This window comes from Cryptomeria japonica, chromosome 7 (assembly GCF_030272615.1).
Source record: "Cryptomeria japonica chromosome 7, Sugi_1.0, whole genome shotgun sequence".
Lineage (NCBI taxonomy): Eukaryota > Viridiplantae > Streptophyta > Pinopsida > Cupressales > Cupressaceae > Cryptomeria > Cryptomeria japonica.
The window spans coordinates 723,445,036-723,463,335 of record NC_081411.1 but is presented as its reverse complement, the minus strand read 5'-3'; the positions used below and the strand labels follow the sequence as shown (position 1 = coordinate 723,463,335).

The following is an 18,300-nucleotide window of genomic DNA, read 5'->3' as shown; positions in this document are numbered from 1 at the left end:
AGACTATCTTGAAGAGAAACATCAATCAAACATGATTCAATATCTCAATAGAATGAATTAATAATAACATGAAAATTCATGAACATGATTCAAATATAAGAGAACTTATCTCTTTATTGGCTAGACTCCCACACAATCCACCAACGTTCTTAAGCTGTTCCATTTTCAAGCCCATGGATCTTTGATGGTTGCGTGGCCTTCGGCCCTTGCCATCACATATCATCTACCTTCAGCTCAGGGACAACATATTGGAGTTACACACAAGGGTTGCTTGGAACTTCACCCTTCAACCCTGTGAATTGCCTTAATTCAAATCTGGTGGCTCTTTGGTTGATGAATTCAATGTTCGAGTCAATATATCCACTAACCTCTCAATGAGAGCAAACTGTACATCGCTAGTCCAAGGAATATGAAGAAGCTCACAGTCATCAATCGCTCTTCCTAAATGAGGTCGCTGTGATATAATATGATCAATTCGAATACCTTAAATCATAGTATAATACTTACACAACATTCTGTAAATTGTTGAACAAATAATTGTAAGATAACTATGCCTGTGCAAAGAATTGAAAAATGTCATATGTTGATCACATCTGATCATATTATTGAATTGCAAAAATAATGACTGATCAAAAGAACTAAAACAAGTGTATCTCTTCAGAAAAACAGTGTATGTAAACCAAGTTGTCTTTCCAGCCAATGCATAAAACTAATCAGAAGGAATATAAGATAATTATGTAAACACCAACCACTCAATTGAAGAGACACATTGTATAGTTGAGCACAAACATATGATTGATAAATACCAAAAAAGATTGAGGTCACAAAATCTCCATGGTGGGAGCGCCCACATCATTCTAACTGAATAATGTCTGTTCAATAGGTTAGATACTTTTATTTTGCATTGTTCTTAGGTTTCATCATCAAGAAATTGAACAAAGTCTCAAGTATATTCTGCTTTAATGAAAAGAAAACAAAAACTAATCAAGCATTACTATTTAATAAACGTTTACTTCAAAATGTAATAGGTAGTGTTCCCCATACAAACTAAATACCAAGTATATGTGCCACGATGAATGAAGAAGAATAGACCACTATATATTATATGTTTCCAACTTTATGATATATTCAGTTGACCACATCAAAGCATCATCAATATTCAGATCAATAACGTCATTGATATTTGGATCATTGCATATTCCTCATAGCAAATCATGGATTTGGGTTAAGAATAATGTTGAGCTATGCATACTTAGAATAGAGAATAACTGAATACCAACTTCCATAACTCGAACTAGGGCTGGAACAAATTCTTAACACAAAGACAAAGCTCAAACTAGGGTGACAGTCACAAACCCTAGGATGACAATTATACAAACCCTTAATAAAATACAAGGAATACTAGGGTTTGAAGCTAGAAGAAAACAAATGCACAAAACCAACATATCTTTGATGAGATAGTTAACAAACAAGAAAACCTTGTGCTCTAGTTAAGACCCCAAACTAGGGTTACAGCTAAAAGAACTAATACCAATAACAACAAAGCAAATAGATACAAATCCTCAAACTAAGGGAACCCTTCTTAACAAAAGTAAACAAAAGAGAGTAGAGGAATAAGGACACCTGTATTCTAAGATTTTTATTTTATTTGAAGCCTTCATACTCTTGTTACGGCCCCATCGATGCCCTCAATCGTCAAGCTGTTATGTTGTTGTAGAACTATCTGATACAATTGATTCCCAATCATTTACGCTAAACTTCTTCAGCCCTAGTCTGCAAAAAAGGAATACAGGATCTACCTTCAAGCTGTTAGGCTTTAGAGAAGGAACGTGCTCTGATACCATGTTAGTTTTAGCAATCAGATTAGCAGTATAGAACAGAAAATCTGAATGCAAAGTAAATCATACGCATAACACTCATGTACCTTGGGAAAACCTCCCTCTTGGAGGTGAAAAACCTAGCAACAACTATCTCATATTGTATTATATTAACCTGTAGCGTCCTAAAATTGCGACACTTGCAATTTCGACTGCATTTGGGTCTTCACGATGGCGACGCAACACTAAACCTGAATGGAGATCCCGAAACTTGTCCACGACATCAAAAACTGCATTTTTCCAGCACCCTGCCTGATCCCTCCTTGCACCCTGCTGTCCCGAGAGGTGGGACCAGAGCGCCCAGCGCCCTGGTCCCCCAGGACCATGGCGCTCAGCGCCCTGGTCCCTGGCCCTATTTTGGGCCCGGTCTCCTATGGGACTTCGGGTCTTTTTGTTTGCAAATGGAAAAAAACATTTCCTGGTCGGCCTAAGGTCGGGAAAATCTGTCTATCAACCCTAATTGACAAGTATATAAACTACATTTTCCTCTCTCATTTGGATGGATGGAAAAAGGTGGAAACGATATTCAAGCATTCAAGCATTCAAGCATTCCTTCAAGCAATTGATTATTCTAAGTCTCCATTCAAGGCTAAGTGTTGCATTCAAGACAAGGATTCAACCATTGAAGAGGAGATCACATACTACAACATACAACATACAACATACAACATACAACAACATCTATACCTTCGCATATAAGGATACAAACATCCTTACAACAAGGTATTAGTACTTGTTTTACATTACATTTACAACATTTCTCATTTCTTGGTTAATTCCAAAACCGGGGTTTGACCTAAGGGCAAACCCCTAATCCCTAACCCCCCAATCATCTTCGCTTTTCTGTGTGTAGGTTGCAGGTACGCGGCTGAAATTGAAGATCTGGAATCCTTGTGCAGAGACGAACAGATCCCCCTTCGTTTCGCGGATTTTTCGGAGGACCGTGTGCACGCCGGGCGCCATCGTCCCGTCAACTTTCGCTCAAATTTGCAGGACAGCGCCGTCTCGACATTTTACTGCTAATTTCAGGTCCGCAGCTTCATCCTATATCCCTATCTCAGTTTATAAGTGAATCTTTCTCACTTTTCTATGCATTCCTAGCTTAATCATTCTATCCACAATCTTTACAAAAGAGGGTAGCCTTGCTGTCTTAACCCTTGAAACTCATCTAGAATCCAATCTTGCATTGTGTGGGATTGGATCTTGTGGGTTTCAACCCCTCTTTTGAATGTAAAGTCTCCTCTAAGTGAAAACCGTCAACCCTAGTGACCTCCCTTCTCTCTCCTTGGAGTTGGAAGAGGGGAGAGCAACTAGGGTTCGATTTTTCCGCTTTACATAACCATAGAGCAGATTTACAATACAACCTTCTAGGGCACAAGCACAACTTATTTGAGATATAACAATTTGAAGAATCAAATCCTTGTAGCTCAATTTGGCAGCTCAGATTTGAGTTCCGTGTTTTTGTATGAAGTTTACTCACCCTTGCAAGATGTTTGCTTAGTCTTGATAGGGTTCGTTGGGCTGTAACTCTACTTCGCTTGTTGAAGATTGCTGATTAGAACACAAGGGCAGATCGCTGACTAGTAGTTCGCTCACAGCTAGAAGGGGTTCACTGACCTCTAGATTATGTTCGCAGATCTTCCAATCAAGTTCGCTGACTTCTAATACTGATTCGCTATCCTTTAGATATGGTCGCTGTCTTCTAAATGAGATTCGCTAATCACTAAAGATAATTTGCTGATTATAGAAGGCAATTCGCTACTTGACGAAGATAGAGGATATTCGCAGAATGCGTGTCTTGTGACCTCAAGTCACTTCCTTTATATACATGCCTTTAACCCTTATGCGTAGGTCGGCCTTGGTGCCAAATTACATAGAACCTACCCCAAGTTACAAGTTACATATTCAATAGGTCCCGACCTATTGAATTACAAGTTACACAATAAATAGGTCTTGCCCCATAACTATAATAAGTTACATAAGTTGAGCCCCCAAATAGGGCCCGCCCTTAACATTCACAAGTTACATTGATATCTATTTGGGCCTAGCCCAATTACAAGCTATCCAAATTGGGGCTCAACCTTAAACATTGATCAATTATATCAATACAATTAATTTTAAGGCCAAGGACCACATTAAAATTGATTACACTAGGGATTCGACCTAGCTATATTTCAACAAAGCTAACCTTACACTGCAACTTATAATCAACAAGATGCAAAAAGTATGAACCATGAAAATTCATCAAATACCATTACATTCTCCCTTGAAATCAAAGCACTATACTACTTCTACTCTAAGTGAGGAAGGTCAAACCATGCAAGTCTTGAAAAATAACTTCAGTGGACACCATCAGAGAACAATGTTTCACTGTTATTATCTCAAAAACTTGTCGCAACAATTTCATACAAATCTCCCTTCCTTACAAATGAAGGGGTCACCCCTTTATATAGGCTTCAAGCCTTGGCTACATGCAAAACCCTAATTAGGGTTTGCTCTAAAAGATTCTCCACACATGATGCAACAAGGTGGGAATATTCATTAAATGCCCATTATACCCATCAACAATTAATTCTTGCATGCCAAAAATGGCGTCCACTTGTGCACTAAATGCACCATCATCAATCAAGCTCGCCCAATAAATCATAAATGCAACAAATATGCCTCCATGCAAAATCGCCCATGATGCCATAAATGCCCCATCATCTCCTAAATGCGACAACTACATGCAAATAAATGCTCCATCATCTCGCCATGGATTGACTCGGCCACCATTTGGTAAAATATTCCAGCAATGAATGCGTCGCCATGCTACCATGCGTTCAATTGATTCTCGCCATGCAAGTGGACCCCGTTGTCATAGGAACATCTATAATTTTTCGAGTTGTGCTTCATTATAGGAACCCATCCTTGACAAGAATCTTTCCATTTCGGGCTCACTTAAGACATTTTGGAAGATTTTTCTACCTGGGAAGAATTTTAACAAATTTATACGCTCCTACAAGAATCTTGCACATCTGAAATTCTTGGAGAGAGAAAATTCTTGAAGAGAGAATTTTGTCCTTAAGGAAAAGTTTTGTGCACACTTTGTCTCAAAGGAAGATTTTCGTAACCATTGACCATTTTCCATGCTTAAGGAATTTTGTCTTGTTCTGAGCTTTGGAGAGAGAAAATCTTCTTACATGGCCAATTTTTCTTGTGCCTTGAAATTCTTCACCTTGGGCACATTTCTTCTTTGAGGAAGGAATTTCTTCAATCCTTGGCCAAATTTCACATTTTCCAAGAATTCTGTCATGAAGGAAGGAAATTCCAACACTTAGTCAATTTTTCACTTTCCTGGAATTCTGTCCTTAAGGAAGGAATTTCCAACTTTAAGTCAAATTTTTTTCACTTTCCTGGAATTATGTCTTGAAGGAAGGAATTTCCAACACAGTCAATTTTTCACTTTCTTGTAATTTCTTCATCTTAGGTGTAATTTTCTCTTGGGGAAGAAATTTTTGATCAATTCATCACCTTTCCCATTTTTTTAGGATTTTTTTCAAATTTGAGTTCTAGGGTCCAGGAGAGAGAAAATTCTCTCCCTTAGCCAATTTTGTCATCGCCTCAAAATTTGGACGAATTTTCATGCTTGAAAGAGGATTTTTTGAGTTTTTTCCCAAGGGGATTTTCCATTCTCATTCTTATTCCTTGACTTCAAATTTCCATGCCTTGGAATTCAACCTTCAATCTTGGGCGCTGGAATAACCTTGTGGAGGAATTTTCTTTGGAAGGAAAATTCCTTGACTTCAAATTTCCATGCCTTTGAATTCAACCTTCAATCTTGGGCACTGGAATTATCCTGTGGAGGAATTTTCTTTGGAAGGAAAATTTCTTGACTTCAAATTTCCATGCCTTGGAATTGAACCTTCAAACTTGGGCACTGGAATGACCTTGTGGAGGAATTTTCACCTTAGAAGGAAAATTCCTTCCCTATCGTCGTCCAACGCTCTGTCTCTTCCTGGGCGCTATTTCCATGTGGTGAAGGAATGTTTGACCTTGTTGACTTTTCCTGCATACCCTCACTTTGGCACCCCATACTTGACTTGGGCGCTGATTCCATATGGTCAAGGAATATTGGGGGTGGAGGCACTAATTGCATGGGATTGAACCATGGTTCTTCTTCTAGTGATAATAGGTACACTAGTATCCTGTATTAGTGTGGAAGGACAATCCAATTGTAGCAGCAGTCCCAGCTTTTTTTAAATACAATACAATATGGCTAGGTATTTTTTGTCAAATACCATATGAAGCTATTAGTGCATTCATCTGATACATTCCCTCAAAAAGTGCAATTCAGCTTGTTTGAATTGGGTATGGGATGGGAACAAGTACATGTAAAGTCCTCTCATTGGATTGTTAGTGAAAACCTAGAGAACAAATTATTCTCTTGAATTATTTAAGAAACCTAATGTATTCATAGGTTATGTTAAAAAATGGGCCATGGATCACTACTCACTAGTTTAGGCATGATTCTCGTTTGACATAAACTATGGTAAGTGTTTAAAGTTTGAACTCGGAAAAACCTCATAAGGTTAATATAAAAGTAGAGTGAACATATAGCAATGTAGGGTTGTGAAAAAGGAAAAGGCTTATAGTTAGGATTTAATATTTGAAGTTTTTACTTTAACCTTTAAAACACAAAGTTATGGAATGATAAATAATATTTTCTTCACCGAGGTCAAGATTTTTTATTTACTTGGAAAATCATGTCTTATTTGAAGATTTATGTACCTTATTTGATTTGAGTTTTAATGGGTTGGAGATACTATCCATGCCATTCAAATATAGTCAACAACTTAAACTTTTGTTTGCATGCACCATGGAATTGTCAACTGTAAAATTTAGACAAATTTCTCCTACCCTGATACACCAATAAAAACCACATTTTATCCCTGTTATATTCATGAGTTTATGCTTATGTGTTTTGTGCATCACAGTTGGATCTTGAAAGGCCCACATGTTTGACTGGATATTACTGTTATTACATAAATTTCGTTATTTTCCTGTTTGGCAAGTCAAAATGGCATAAGATAAGCACTAGGTCTGTCTAAATAAAAGGGGTAATTGTATTTTATTCATGAGTAGTGCTTCTACTATCAGCTAGAGCAATGCTTAAATCACATGCTTCTTTCATTTGCAATATCTTATCTTTTCCTTCCCCATTTCCCTTATGTGTGGTTATATGCTTTTTTTAATGATGCTTCCGTGGTTGGTTCTAGGTATTGTTTTTGAGCCATCCAAAGAAGGATGTAAGAGATACATCTGTTTATAAACCTTTAAGAAGGTACAGTCTCTTCAAATCTGTTAATTTCATTTTGTATTTATATCTCGAGTAGTAAATTTAATCTTGTAATAAATCAGCAAGATGCATACTTTCTTGCAGCAAGCTAGGGCGGCCCAGAGCACTACGTGATTTGGCAGCTGAAATATTGGGTGTGAAGATCCAAGAGAATGAACATAATTCTGTAAGATAAATACTCTTTTCTCTAATTTTCCAATTTATTTATCACAGTGATTAAAGGAATTCCTGAAACAAAAAGAGAATTAGCTAATTAATATGGTTGTATATGAATCAATCCTAACAATTGTTGATCAAAATGAGCACTATATGCTTAATGTCATAACGCTGCCACCAAAATTTCTGTGTTTAGGTGTAAAGCTTCTCACACAAGGACAACTAATAGAGCTAATCATAAGATTTTTTTTCACATTATAATAACCAAATTCTTTTCCATATGTAATTTCTTTCTATAATGTTACCGCTTTTGGCAATACAACATAAATAAGAGCTTAGTTACATATTTGGAAACTTAAAAGTTAAGAAAATTACTGATAGTTTATATTGTTTAAAAACATGAAACATTGGTTTAATCAAGGTAAGCAATTTTTAACAATTTCACCAAAAACTAGATAGTTTTATAGATATTATAAAGGACGAACACAGGTTGGGAAAAACCAGTGTTCCAATGAGTTTGGGGACATGGAGACGTGTCTCGGGGACGGCGGTCCTTGGGGCATAAGTTTGGGAATGGCAAGGGGACGGCGGGGGGCCAGTGGGGGAGTGGTGCTGACATAATACATATAGTACTTAAAAAATTAGTTATAAAAATATGTATAACTGTTTAAGTAAACACATTCCAGTGATTGCATTGAACTTTGAACATTAAGTTAGAAGTAGAAAGATTGTGTTGGAGTATCTTAAAAGGATCTAACCCTAAAGACAGTTAAAGCTTTAATTACACCTACCATTTCAGCTCAAGGTATAGAATCGATAGCATAAGTCTATCTCAAATTTGTTGTCATGAAAAACATCTTTATGTGTGTAATGACCACTCTAGATGATCTTTTATTTTTTAACAAGCATAAGAACCATGCAAACTGAAACAATGCTATCTCTGCTATTAAGTACTTATAACGATTACAAGCTGATACAAATGTTGGTACAGGGTAGCAGATTGAAAAGACACTTTCTAGATTGTCCAAATTGCATGAAACTAGCACCCAATAGAAAACAATAAAGGAAAATACCTTGAAAAGACAGCTGAAATGATCACTATAGGTAGGGAACACAAATTTTGATTTAAATTACTATATACGACAATGCAGGTATGATACAACTGGAAAATATGTTGCAGGTCCTGGTAGGTCCAAACAACCCGTTAAAGCCTCTTAAAACTCACTCTGTGCAACCATGTTCGCCACCAAACAATGCCAAATAGCTTGAGATAGACTCAACAATACCAATCTGTCTTAAAAATTTGCTAGTCAGATTGCAAACCCCCTCCAAGGTTGAGGGGTGTTTGGGAGTCTCGAGGACGTCACAGTGTCCCCTTGGGCGTTTCTGACACAAGAAAATTTTGAGAAACATCCCCATAGTGAGGAAACGTCTTGAAAACGATGGAGGAAACTTGGTGGCGGTGGAGGGACAGCGGAGGGATGTTTTCCAAGTGTTCCCGTCTTGGAAATGCCTGCATTTGCAGGGTGATGCATCCTTGTGGAACACTGGGAAAAACGTGCTATTTATGCTTATATAATGCCTATAGAAATAAGTTTTTGTTAGGTGCAATTAAATCTTGTTCTAGATGATAAGGTTTAGTATGGTTTTGAAAAAGCCTTTATAGATAGGGTAATGGAGCAAATTCACCAAAACTATAGATAGTGTTATGGTTTTAAACACAAGGAAAACAAGTTGGGAAAACTGTGCCATTTATCCTTTTATAATGCCTGTTGAAGTAATTTTGTGTTAGGTGCAATTGATTAATGTTCTAGATGACTAAGCATCTGAAGGTTGAGTATGGTTTAAAAAAATGGCTATATATATATTTTTTTTCAAATGATTTATTGTATTATACAATAAAAGAGGTGAACAAAAAATACAAGAGACTTATGCTACAGCAGATCATTTGGGCCATCGTTTTCTGAAAGTCCATGATCAAGAAAGCAAAAGGGACATCGCCCCATCCATAACAACTAATGACCGTAAATTAAGATTAGTATGTTTTAATATATATGAAGTGTTATATGATTATCCATCCATATTCTTTTTCATTTGAACATAGGCACACATGCACCTGCACATGCACATGCACATGTATACACATTCACACACATAGTCCAGTGAAACCCATAAATGCTTTTCCAATACAAAAATGTCCGTCCACAACAAGCAGTGTCATTCCCCTCCTTCATTGTAATCTTTCGACTTAAAAACAATATCCTGTTCAGAAAATATGACAACAAATAAATTTAGAGAAGCTAAAGTTCCCCTATCACTGTGACCTGATTTTAAGTTAGTAGCTAATCCTGAATTTCTTATTCTCAATTTTGCACCACAAAATTCTTAATTTTTTGTATTTAAAAAGTTATTTATGCATTCTGTACTAATATTTTTATTTTCTTGAAATTGCATGTATATTCAAGAATAAAAATAATATATTTATTTTAAATTCATATTTGTCCTTGCCTTATTGTGAGCTTGGTGTACACATCTACAGATGCAAATCACCAGTTTGGACACAAATATATGCACATATATTCATATATGCATAAAATATTGTAGAGACACGACACTCTAGTGTTGTGAGTTGTTGCTTCCCTCGGTTATAGAACTCACCAGAAACTCACAAGCTGCAACTGCAGCAGAGTTACTTTATTATATACGAGTTTCAGTGAGTTGTAGGCAAAAACTTGCAGCAAGTTTATTCCGTGCTAAAAACTTGCCTGACGTCAAGTTTTGCCAGCTTGCCATGTCTGGATCAAAATTGAGTCTGCTGAGATTGTCTGATTCATGAGTTTTAAGACTATGGTTTTCCTTTGTCATGATCTACCATGGAAGATTCCTTGAGGGCAGGTATGCAGCTGCCATCTTTCATTCAAACAAGTCACTTAATGCCTAGAAGAAATTGAGATGTTCTGCCCCTAGCAGATTTGATGCTTAAACAATTGGTTGGATTTCCCCAGCCACCTATCAAATATTAGTTTTTAAGAATAGAACAAATTTGTCCAAGCTACACGTGATTGATAACTCTATTTCAGATGACACTGTAATTGGACATGCAGATTTGGAGAATCTCTGTGACTGCCTGAAGCACAGATAAAATAGCAATATACATGCCAACTTCTGGACCCTGGTGGCCCCCATGTGCATCCATGAGGTCTAGAAGGACCCACTAGCGCTCCAAATTAAAGCAATAGTTTTTAAGGAAAAATGTGACTGAAACTCTTGGGCCTTTCTGTTCCCCTTACTCAGTCATCTGTGCAATCCAGTAGTATCTGAAAATCAGAACTTCTGCATTGGTTTTCCGGTACCCTGTGAATGTCTTTGCTTCTCATTTGTTTTTCCCTTCCCCATGATGTATTAGTGCCAATCGGTTAATCCCAAAAGGTCTTTCATATCCAAGGTGTTTCGAACATCTGAAACTGTAATTGGATTTGGATTTGCAGAATCTTTGAAACCACCTGAAGCACAGAGAAAATAGCAGTTTTATTGCCAAATTTTGGTACCCAACCCTAATCCAGGTGCCTGACTTTTCCATGTGAACTTAGTCTCCTGATTTGGAGTTGGTTGTCACAGAACATTAGAACCTTGCCATGCACAAGGTTGTATTACCCTGCTACGCACAAGGTTCTATTACCCTGCTACGCACAAGGTTGTATCACCTTTGGAGAAGATTTATGCTCTTGCAGGCATCGACCCACTTGAAATTTGGCTCAAAATTCCCTTAATAAAGGAAGTTATAGAGCTCAGTGTCAGAGATGCTTTCAAGCTTTAACTGCGCTTGGCATATTTGAACAATTGGCTTAGGGAGAATTCTTAAATGTCAAAAGGGTTCTAAATAATCTCTTGAGATCTGATTTTTATCAGTCATATTGGAGATACGATCACTTTGTTGCACATAATTGTAGGTAGCAGAGAATCAACTTATTGTTACCTTAAATCGTAATACTGCTACAATAAAATGAAATATTTCACAAAAGGATCATCAGAGGAAGCTCAGTTATAGGATATAGGTTTTCCAGATGTTGATATGTCCAAGATTGATTCAAAAGAATTCGTGGCAGGTGGAATTGTTTTCCAAACTGGTGATGAGTGAACTGACAAATGGATGTTTGAAGTTGATATTTGTGTGAAGGATTAAAGAGATCAAGGAGTATATTGATGTTGTGTACCTCATTGATGATTTTACCCACAATATGCACCGCAACATAAGAATTCTATTGAATTTTACAAATGAGAAACCATAGTTTAGCATGTTGCATCCCCTGATGTTGATAAAGTTCAGGAAGTAGTCAAGCAATTCATAATTACAGGTTGAATAAGGATGCAGTTCTCAATCAGCCCATAGATTTAGAACTTGAAGATGCAATTGGTTCCCACTTAATAATGTGCAAGAATCTGTCGGCTTAGAGCTTATGTAGAGATCGAGATGCAATGAATTTCAGCTGCAAATTTTTATTTTTTAATAAAATGTATAGTAGTATATCTTTAAGCGATGGGTGGCAATGGTGGTTTGTAATTACCTCTAGACCCTCTAGACATGCTCAAGGGAAAAAGGCTTTTTATCCTATGCTAGAGGACAAAAGGCTTTTATCTGTTTCAGTTTTCCTAGGATAGTTATATGTTTTGAAACTTTTTGTTCGTTGAGGACTAAGAATGATGTGTCTCTATTTGCTTTTCCCATTCAAATTACTCTCTTTTTGATAATTCATTGAATTATCTTCATTTCCAAACAGTTGTGTTGTTGAATGCTAAGTTACTGATTTGTGTAATGGTTCAGGGTTTGGGTTGGCCAGTATAGCAATTTTTTTCACTGGGTGCACCTGGATACAGCCATCCTATATATATTTATATATATAGTCATAATTTTATTGACAATAACTTTGAGCTTTATTACTTTGGGGAAATTTAAATCATCATGATCTAGTGATTCAAGTAAAGAAGATATCTTAGTAAAAAACATATGGTTCTTCTTTTCTTTTTAATCACATTTGACTTGTCTAATTATCTGAAGCTTCTTATGTGTTTTGTAGTTCAATAATTTTGCTGAGCAATTCTGCATTCTCTCTTATGGTTTAGTGCTGTTTTGTTAAGGACCATCTCATGTTCTAACATTAATGCTGGCTGCAATTGTTCTCTCCATAATTTAGAGACGATTACTTTACTTGAATCTTGTAGGCACAAATTGATTAATCTTCTTTTGCCCAGAATATGATTAAAATGAGGACTGATTTTCCATGACTCTCTTTCCCTGAGAATATGATGAAGCAAATTCCTCACAGCAGAAGCACAACACACCCGAAGTATTATATTCTAAGATTGAAGAGTTCATCGATTAGAGAAGAATTTCAGATATCTGCTAGCCATCCACAGGAGAAGTGAACACAAGATAAACTCTAACATTGTTAATGCCAAGCTTATATTCTCCTGCAGTTTCTTTTATCAGTTCCACAGAATCAAATTATTTGGATCATAGTCTTCCCCAGTTATGTTGTTTATTTCATTTCCCTGCAGTCTTCATTATTGCTGTGTATTATATTTTAATCCCATCTGCATTTTTAAAATTTTACTATGTAGCTGCATATTCATTCACCATCCTGCGTTTTCATTTATCCTGCCCTCTGCTTTTTTGTTTTCTTTTGTGGGTTCTCCTGGGTTTGGTTAGGGCACAACTCAGCTGTCCCAAAGCTGCACCCAATCCCTCCCTCATTTGGTATGGGGACGGGGCTGATTCTGCAAGGACCGGGTAACTTGGGTTGAATGTTGTAAAATGACAACCTTCTTCCAGTTTTATGCTCTTTGTATGTTAACCATATGTCTGCATTTACTTTGAAGGACATTCTTTTCATCTATTTTCCACAAAATTCAAAATGGAAAAGGTTTTATATATTTGCCTCGTATTGTAAATGCCTCATATTTTTTTATAAATATTTTGTACAAGGAAGCCTGATCTGATAATAAAGGAAGGATTCAGTGCAACATGCACTTTTATGACAACTTTATTAGCCAATAGGCTGTTTGTCCTAGACAGAGACAAACAAACCATCAGTGGGTGGGTAGAACCTTCGAGGTCCTCCAACTGCTAATTTGGCTAGGAAACAAGAGCTGCCTTCCTTCTCTGATAGTTTGTGAAATCCATTTCAAATGCCAAATCATTCATGGAGCATCTTCACTGTATTCTATGCAGCTTTAAAAATGCTTTTGACCTATATCCATGCTCTGTTAAGATAGATCCTCTGTGTTGGTCTACAAAGAGCTTATAAAATATATGTGATATATCTTTCTTCATGATAAACAATTTAGCATGCCTGAATATCATCTTGCTGTACCCTTGTGTCTTGCATCTCTGCCATTTTTGCATGCATAAAAATTTGAGAATTTTATTTGGTATTGTAATAAACGAACATTTTTTGACAATTATGAGTTTGTTTGGCTACTTGTAGGCTGAAGATGCTCGGGCAGCTATGTTCATATATCAGAAGTTCAAAAAGGAGTGGGAAAAGAGCATTAGGTACAAGGGAAAATTACTGGCTAAGTGAGCTTTTGAAGATTATTTCTCATTCATTTCTAAATGTAAGTGGGTTGGTTAAGAAGATCCAAGTCTTTCGGAACATTTGACAAATGCTATCAACATTCTAACAAGAATGCCATGAAAAATACATTTATGCATTATCTTTCTACTGGCTGCATTTGAAAATGAGAGATGGAATCATCTCTGCTTCCAATTAGGAAGTTGAAGAATGCAATAGCGGTTGCTAGAGCATAGAGAAGAAGAGTCTTTAGAATGATTATCCTGTTCTCATCTTTGATAAAGATGAATTTGTATTATATGATCTTCTATTGTGATAAATCTAGACCACATTTGGGTAGAACATTGTCATTTGTCTTTACATATTCTAGTCCATCTATTAAACGAATGTATCTTTTTCCCAAGATGCTAGTACCTCATTTCTGATAAGAATTTTTTCTGCTTGTACTTGGAGGGTATTATTTGTGGTCTAGTGAACAGTTTCTTCATATATTTTCCATTTATTATGTGGAATTAGAGTGGAACAACTAAATGTGTTTGATGTTGCCTTTTGGTAGTATGAATTGGAAGTTCTTTCCTGGATAGGGGAAGCATTCTCAATCGCATATGTACAGAACTGATTTCCCCCATGACATGTCTAAGTTGTTGGTATAATGAAGACATAATTTCAAGCATGCATTGGAAGTTTTTTACCCACCTAACACATTAGGAAGAATTAACTTGACCCTTCATTCTTTAGTTCTCCATCCATGGACTTGAGATCTCTCTCAGGAATGCTGGAACAACAAAAGTATGCCAATTCCTGCTGGAGAAATGTATATCTGTAGAAAACTTGAGGCATTAGATCCGTAGAAGCAATTGTCTAGAGTCTGGAGAACACTGATTAAGTCTCTTTTCTCAAGCAGCCAACTATTTCATTTCCTAGAAAGAGCAGTCCAGTTTTTTGAGAGATTTCTTATATAGATGAAGCATTTATGATGGTGTTTTAAAATTCAGTGCATTAGCTTATGATTATGCATTGAGCTGCTAGTTTTCATTGGACCTGTAGAGTTCTGCTCTTTGTTTGCCCATTTAGAATGATATTTTCCTTGGTGTTGTCTTTTTTCCCATTTTCTCCAGCTAGCCATTTTTATTTCTCCTTCAGCTGGTGTATTCATTGCTTGTGAGATGTTACATGGTTTTCTTGTGTTACATTTCAATTTTGTTTAAATTGTGAGATTTTCAAATGACATCACAAGGTTTATTTTGCTCATGGCATCAGTAGCAGGTTTGCATCATTGATCATCTCAAACATCAATGACATGCACAATAGTTAAATATTGTTAGTCTAAGTTAACACCTTTTTTCTTTACCGCACCATTGGTTAATAATCAATGCATTGGCTTGAAAAGACCCCATCACGGTGAGGTTCACAAGGGAAATGAATGAATGAATGAAATATTTTAATGACATCTGTGAGACCAATTGGTCTAAGGGACTGAGATCCACATCCTTTAGTAATTTTTGATCTTTTTTCGATGCCGTATCTTCACCAAGTTGGTTGTTGTGCTGATCTTTTCTCCCTTAAATAGTTTGTGAAGGCTCCTGACTTTCAGGTTGTTGTCGTATTGGGTATGGATATCCCCATAGGCTGTGCACTCTACAATAAAATGTCATTCTATCTCCTCCACCTTTTTGCAATAGAAATTGCACGTTCTTTGTTCCCAAGCTTCCTTAGGTATAGTCCATTTCCTGGTCTCACACTTAAGATGATATGATCTAGTCCTCAATCATGGATTTAACAACTTTGCGCTTCCCTTAATAGTTGCTCCCAAATATGTTTTATCATTGTGTTACTAAGTTGGGTTAAACTCTTTGATGTAGTGAGCTTTCTTTTGTCCAATTTTCTTTTCCCACATGGCAGTCCCATTTTATTTTGGCCAAGTACTTTTTTATTTTGTCATTGGGGTTAGGATGCTTGCAAATTGATGTCCCACTTGCCCAACCATTTGTTATTTTGCTTCATCCAAGGTTTCTTCCTTTGGCCTGATTCTGCCACAACTATTCTGGGTCAATGATGATTGTACATGTTTTCAACCTTCTTTAGATAGCTTAGCAATTGGGATACTGCCAGTACCTCCAATGGTAAGGTTCTTGCTTCAGCCAGAAGAATCTTATAGGGAACCATGGCTTTGACTTAAGACTACTCGTGATTTGATGCTTTTGGAATATTTCAACTTGTTTCTATCTATGGTTTGACATGCTACTTCCTGATATTTCACAACCATATTTTGGATTCTTTGAACTTGACTCTATCTATGGTTTGACATGCTACTTCCCCATATTTCGCAACCATAGAGGATAATTGGCATGACCATTTAACCAAAAAGAGTATTCTTTATTTTCTAATCCCAAAGCTCAACCAACTTGCATGTGTTTTGGAGCGAGTAAGAAGCTTTCCATCCTCCCTGTATCTTTTTTGCCCAACATTTTTCCCAGTTGAGCTTGTAGTGAAAGTCAATCCCAAGATATGTGTTCTTTCACTACTTCCAATTGACTACCTTCAAAAAGAATGATATCTTGTTTCTCTCTCCATTTTAGTGAAACAACTATGACTTTGTCCTTGGTGGTGTTTACTTGCATCCCAAACTCTTGGCAAAAGAGCTCCAAGGCCCTCAAATGATCTCTCAACCCAAGGGCTGTATTTGAAATCAAGATAATATTGTTAGCATATAAGAGTAGCTTCACAACGTAGAAAGCCAATTGAATACCCCCCTTTTTCTGTTTTGCTTAACCATTCTTCTAGTTTGTTAATGTGTAAGCCAAACAATGTGGGCAATAGAGGACACCCCTATTTAACCCCTATGTTGTTGCCAAAACATTCGAACGTTCCCTTGTTTTTTTTTCAGCTTTGAAAGCTTTCAATGCAATGGAACCATCAATCTTGCAAAAAAGATCAAACAATTGGCACAATATTTCGAAGTTGTCAATGTGACAACTTAGTGAGACTAGTGGTTATGGTTTCATTAATACTCTTTTAGGATGTAGAGAAACAAGGCAAAACCTATATCATGTAGTATGCCACCTCAACACTTCCAAAAATATTATCCGTTTGGCAAGTTTTTCTAGTTGTGCTATTGGCTAGAGATAACATGATGGTTTAAGTAGGCACCACATTTTGATAAGAATTGAGAAGTACAAGGTGGAGTTTTGATGCAATTGGAATTGTTGATCATCTCTAAGATTAATTATGTCTTTTAGTTGAGGCTGGTATGTTTCCTATTGAGGCATTGACAATTATTTGTTTGTTAAGCTACTTAAAAAAAGTTTGAAACATGGATAGTATTGTTGGTCTAAAATGGTTCTTCAAGAGGTTTTAAACCATAGGAGGAAGACTTGGAGGAAGAAAAATAGCAAATGGATGGACAAATGGGACATTAATTTTCAATAATGTCCTAACGTTAATAAGGAGATAAAAATGTTGGTGTCCAAAAATTTCAAGATTGATGTGGGGACAAACAAATTGATTGAAAGAAAAATGCACCATGTCAAAGAATTCAACCCCCACGTGTAAGTATGATGAAAAAGCCTATCCGAGGGCTGCAATTAAGGGAAAGACTAAAATTTTAATTGCACAATTGAGGACATTTTCTGATCATGTTAGATGTGAAACAATGAGGTTGATAGCCCCCAAGGAAGTTTGGGAGGATATTCATATTTAGTTGAAGTGGTTAGTTTGAATGAGCTATTTTAGGAGACAAGGCATCACAAAATGAGTTTCTTGGTCAAGATCCATAATAGAAGAGTTGACATTGTAAGGAATTTGAAAATTTGTTAATTTTGTTTCTTGATACCTTAAATCACTTGTTCTTGTGGACATCATTAAATTTATTTCTTTCATTCAATATGACAACTTTGAAACATTGCATCATTGGTCAAAATTGTACATATGAGCTCGTGGAGGAACCCACTTCAGAAAGTCCATAAAGGATATAATGATTCTTCAAATCCACTTGCTATGATTCAAAAAACATTTATCTAATTAGATCTTGAAGGAGGGACATGTCATGCGTTCTTGAAATTTAATGATATGTGGCATTTTTTTAGTATTATAATACAGTATTATTAGTTCTTGACCTTTCATATCATTTGTTTTTGTTTATTTTATGTTTTAGTTATGTTTATCTCAATTTAATATAAGCAAATTATATATTGGAGGTTTATATTAAATTCATATTTTTAATAGTTTATAATTTTTTATAGTAATATAATATAGTATTATTAGTTCTTGACTTGTCATATCATTTGTTTTTGTTTATTTTATGTTTCAATAATGTTTTTGTATGTCAATATAATATAAGCAAATACATATTGAAGGT

General features: G+C 36.2%; 1 protein-coding gene across 3 annotated transcripts in view; it reads left to right on the top strand.

The window, feature by feature from the left end:
* LOC131068816 (uncharacterized) overlaps window positions 1-14,346 on the top strand; it is a 52,208-nt gene extending 37,862 nt beyond the window's left edge. For 2 of the 3 annotated variants that reach the window (XM_058004089.2, XM_058004088.2), the window contains exons 7-9: window positions 7,136-7,200; window positions 7,300-7,381; window positions 13,857-14,346. In XM_058004089.2, the coding sequence (XP_057860072.1) occupies window positions 7,136-7,200; window positions 7,300-7,381; window positions 13,857-13,952 (243 nt within the window). In that variant the 3' untranslated portion in view covers window positions 13,953-14,346. Of the gene's footprint in view, window positions 1-7,135; window positions 7,201-7,277; window positions 7,382-13,856 lie in introns of all 3 variants that reach the window. The other variant, XR_009112071.2, reaches the window with a different exon arrangement.
* Window positions 14,347-18,300: the final 3,954 nt, after the last annotated feature.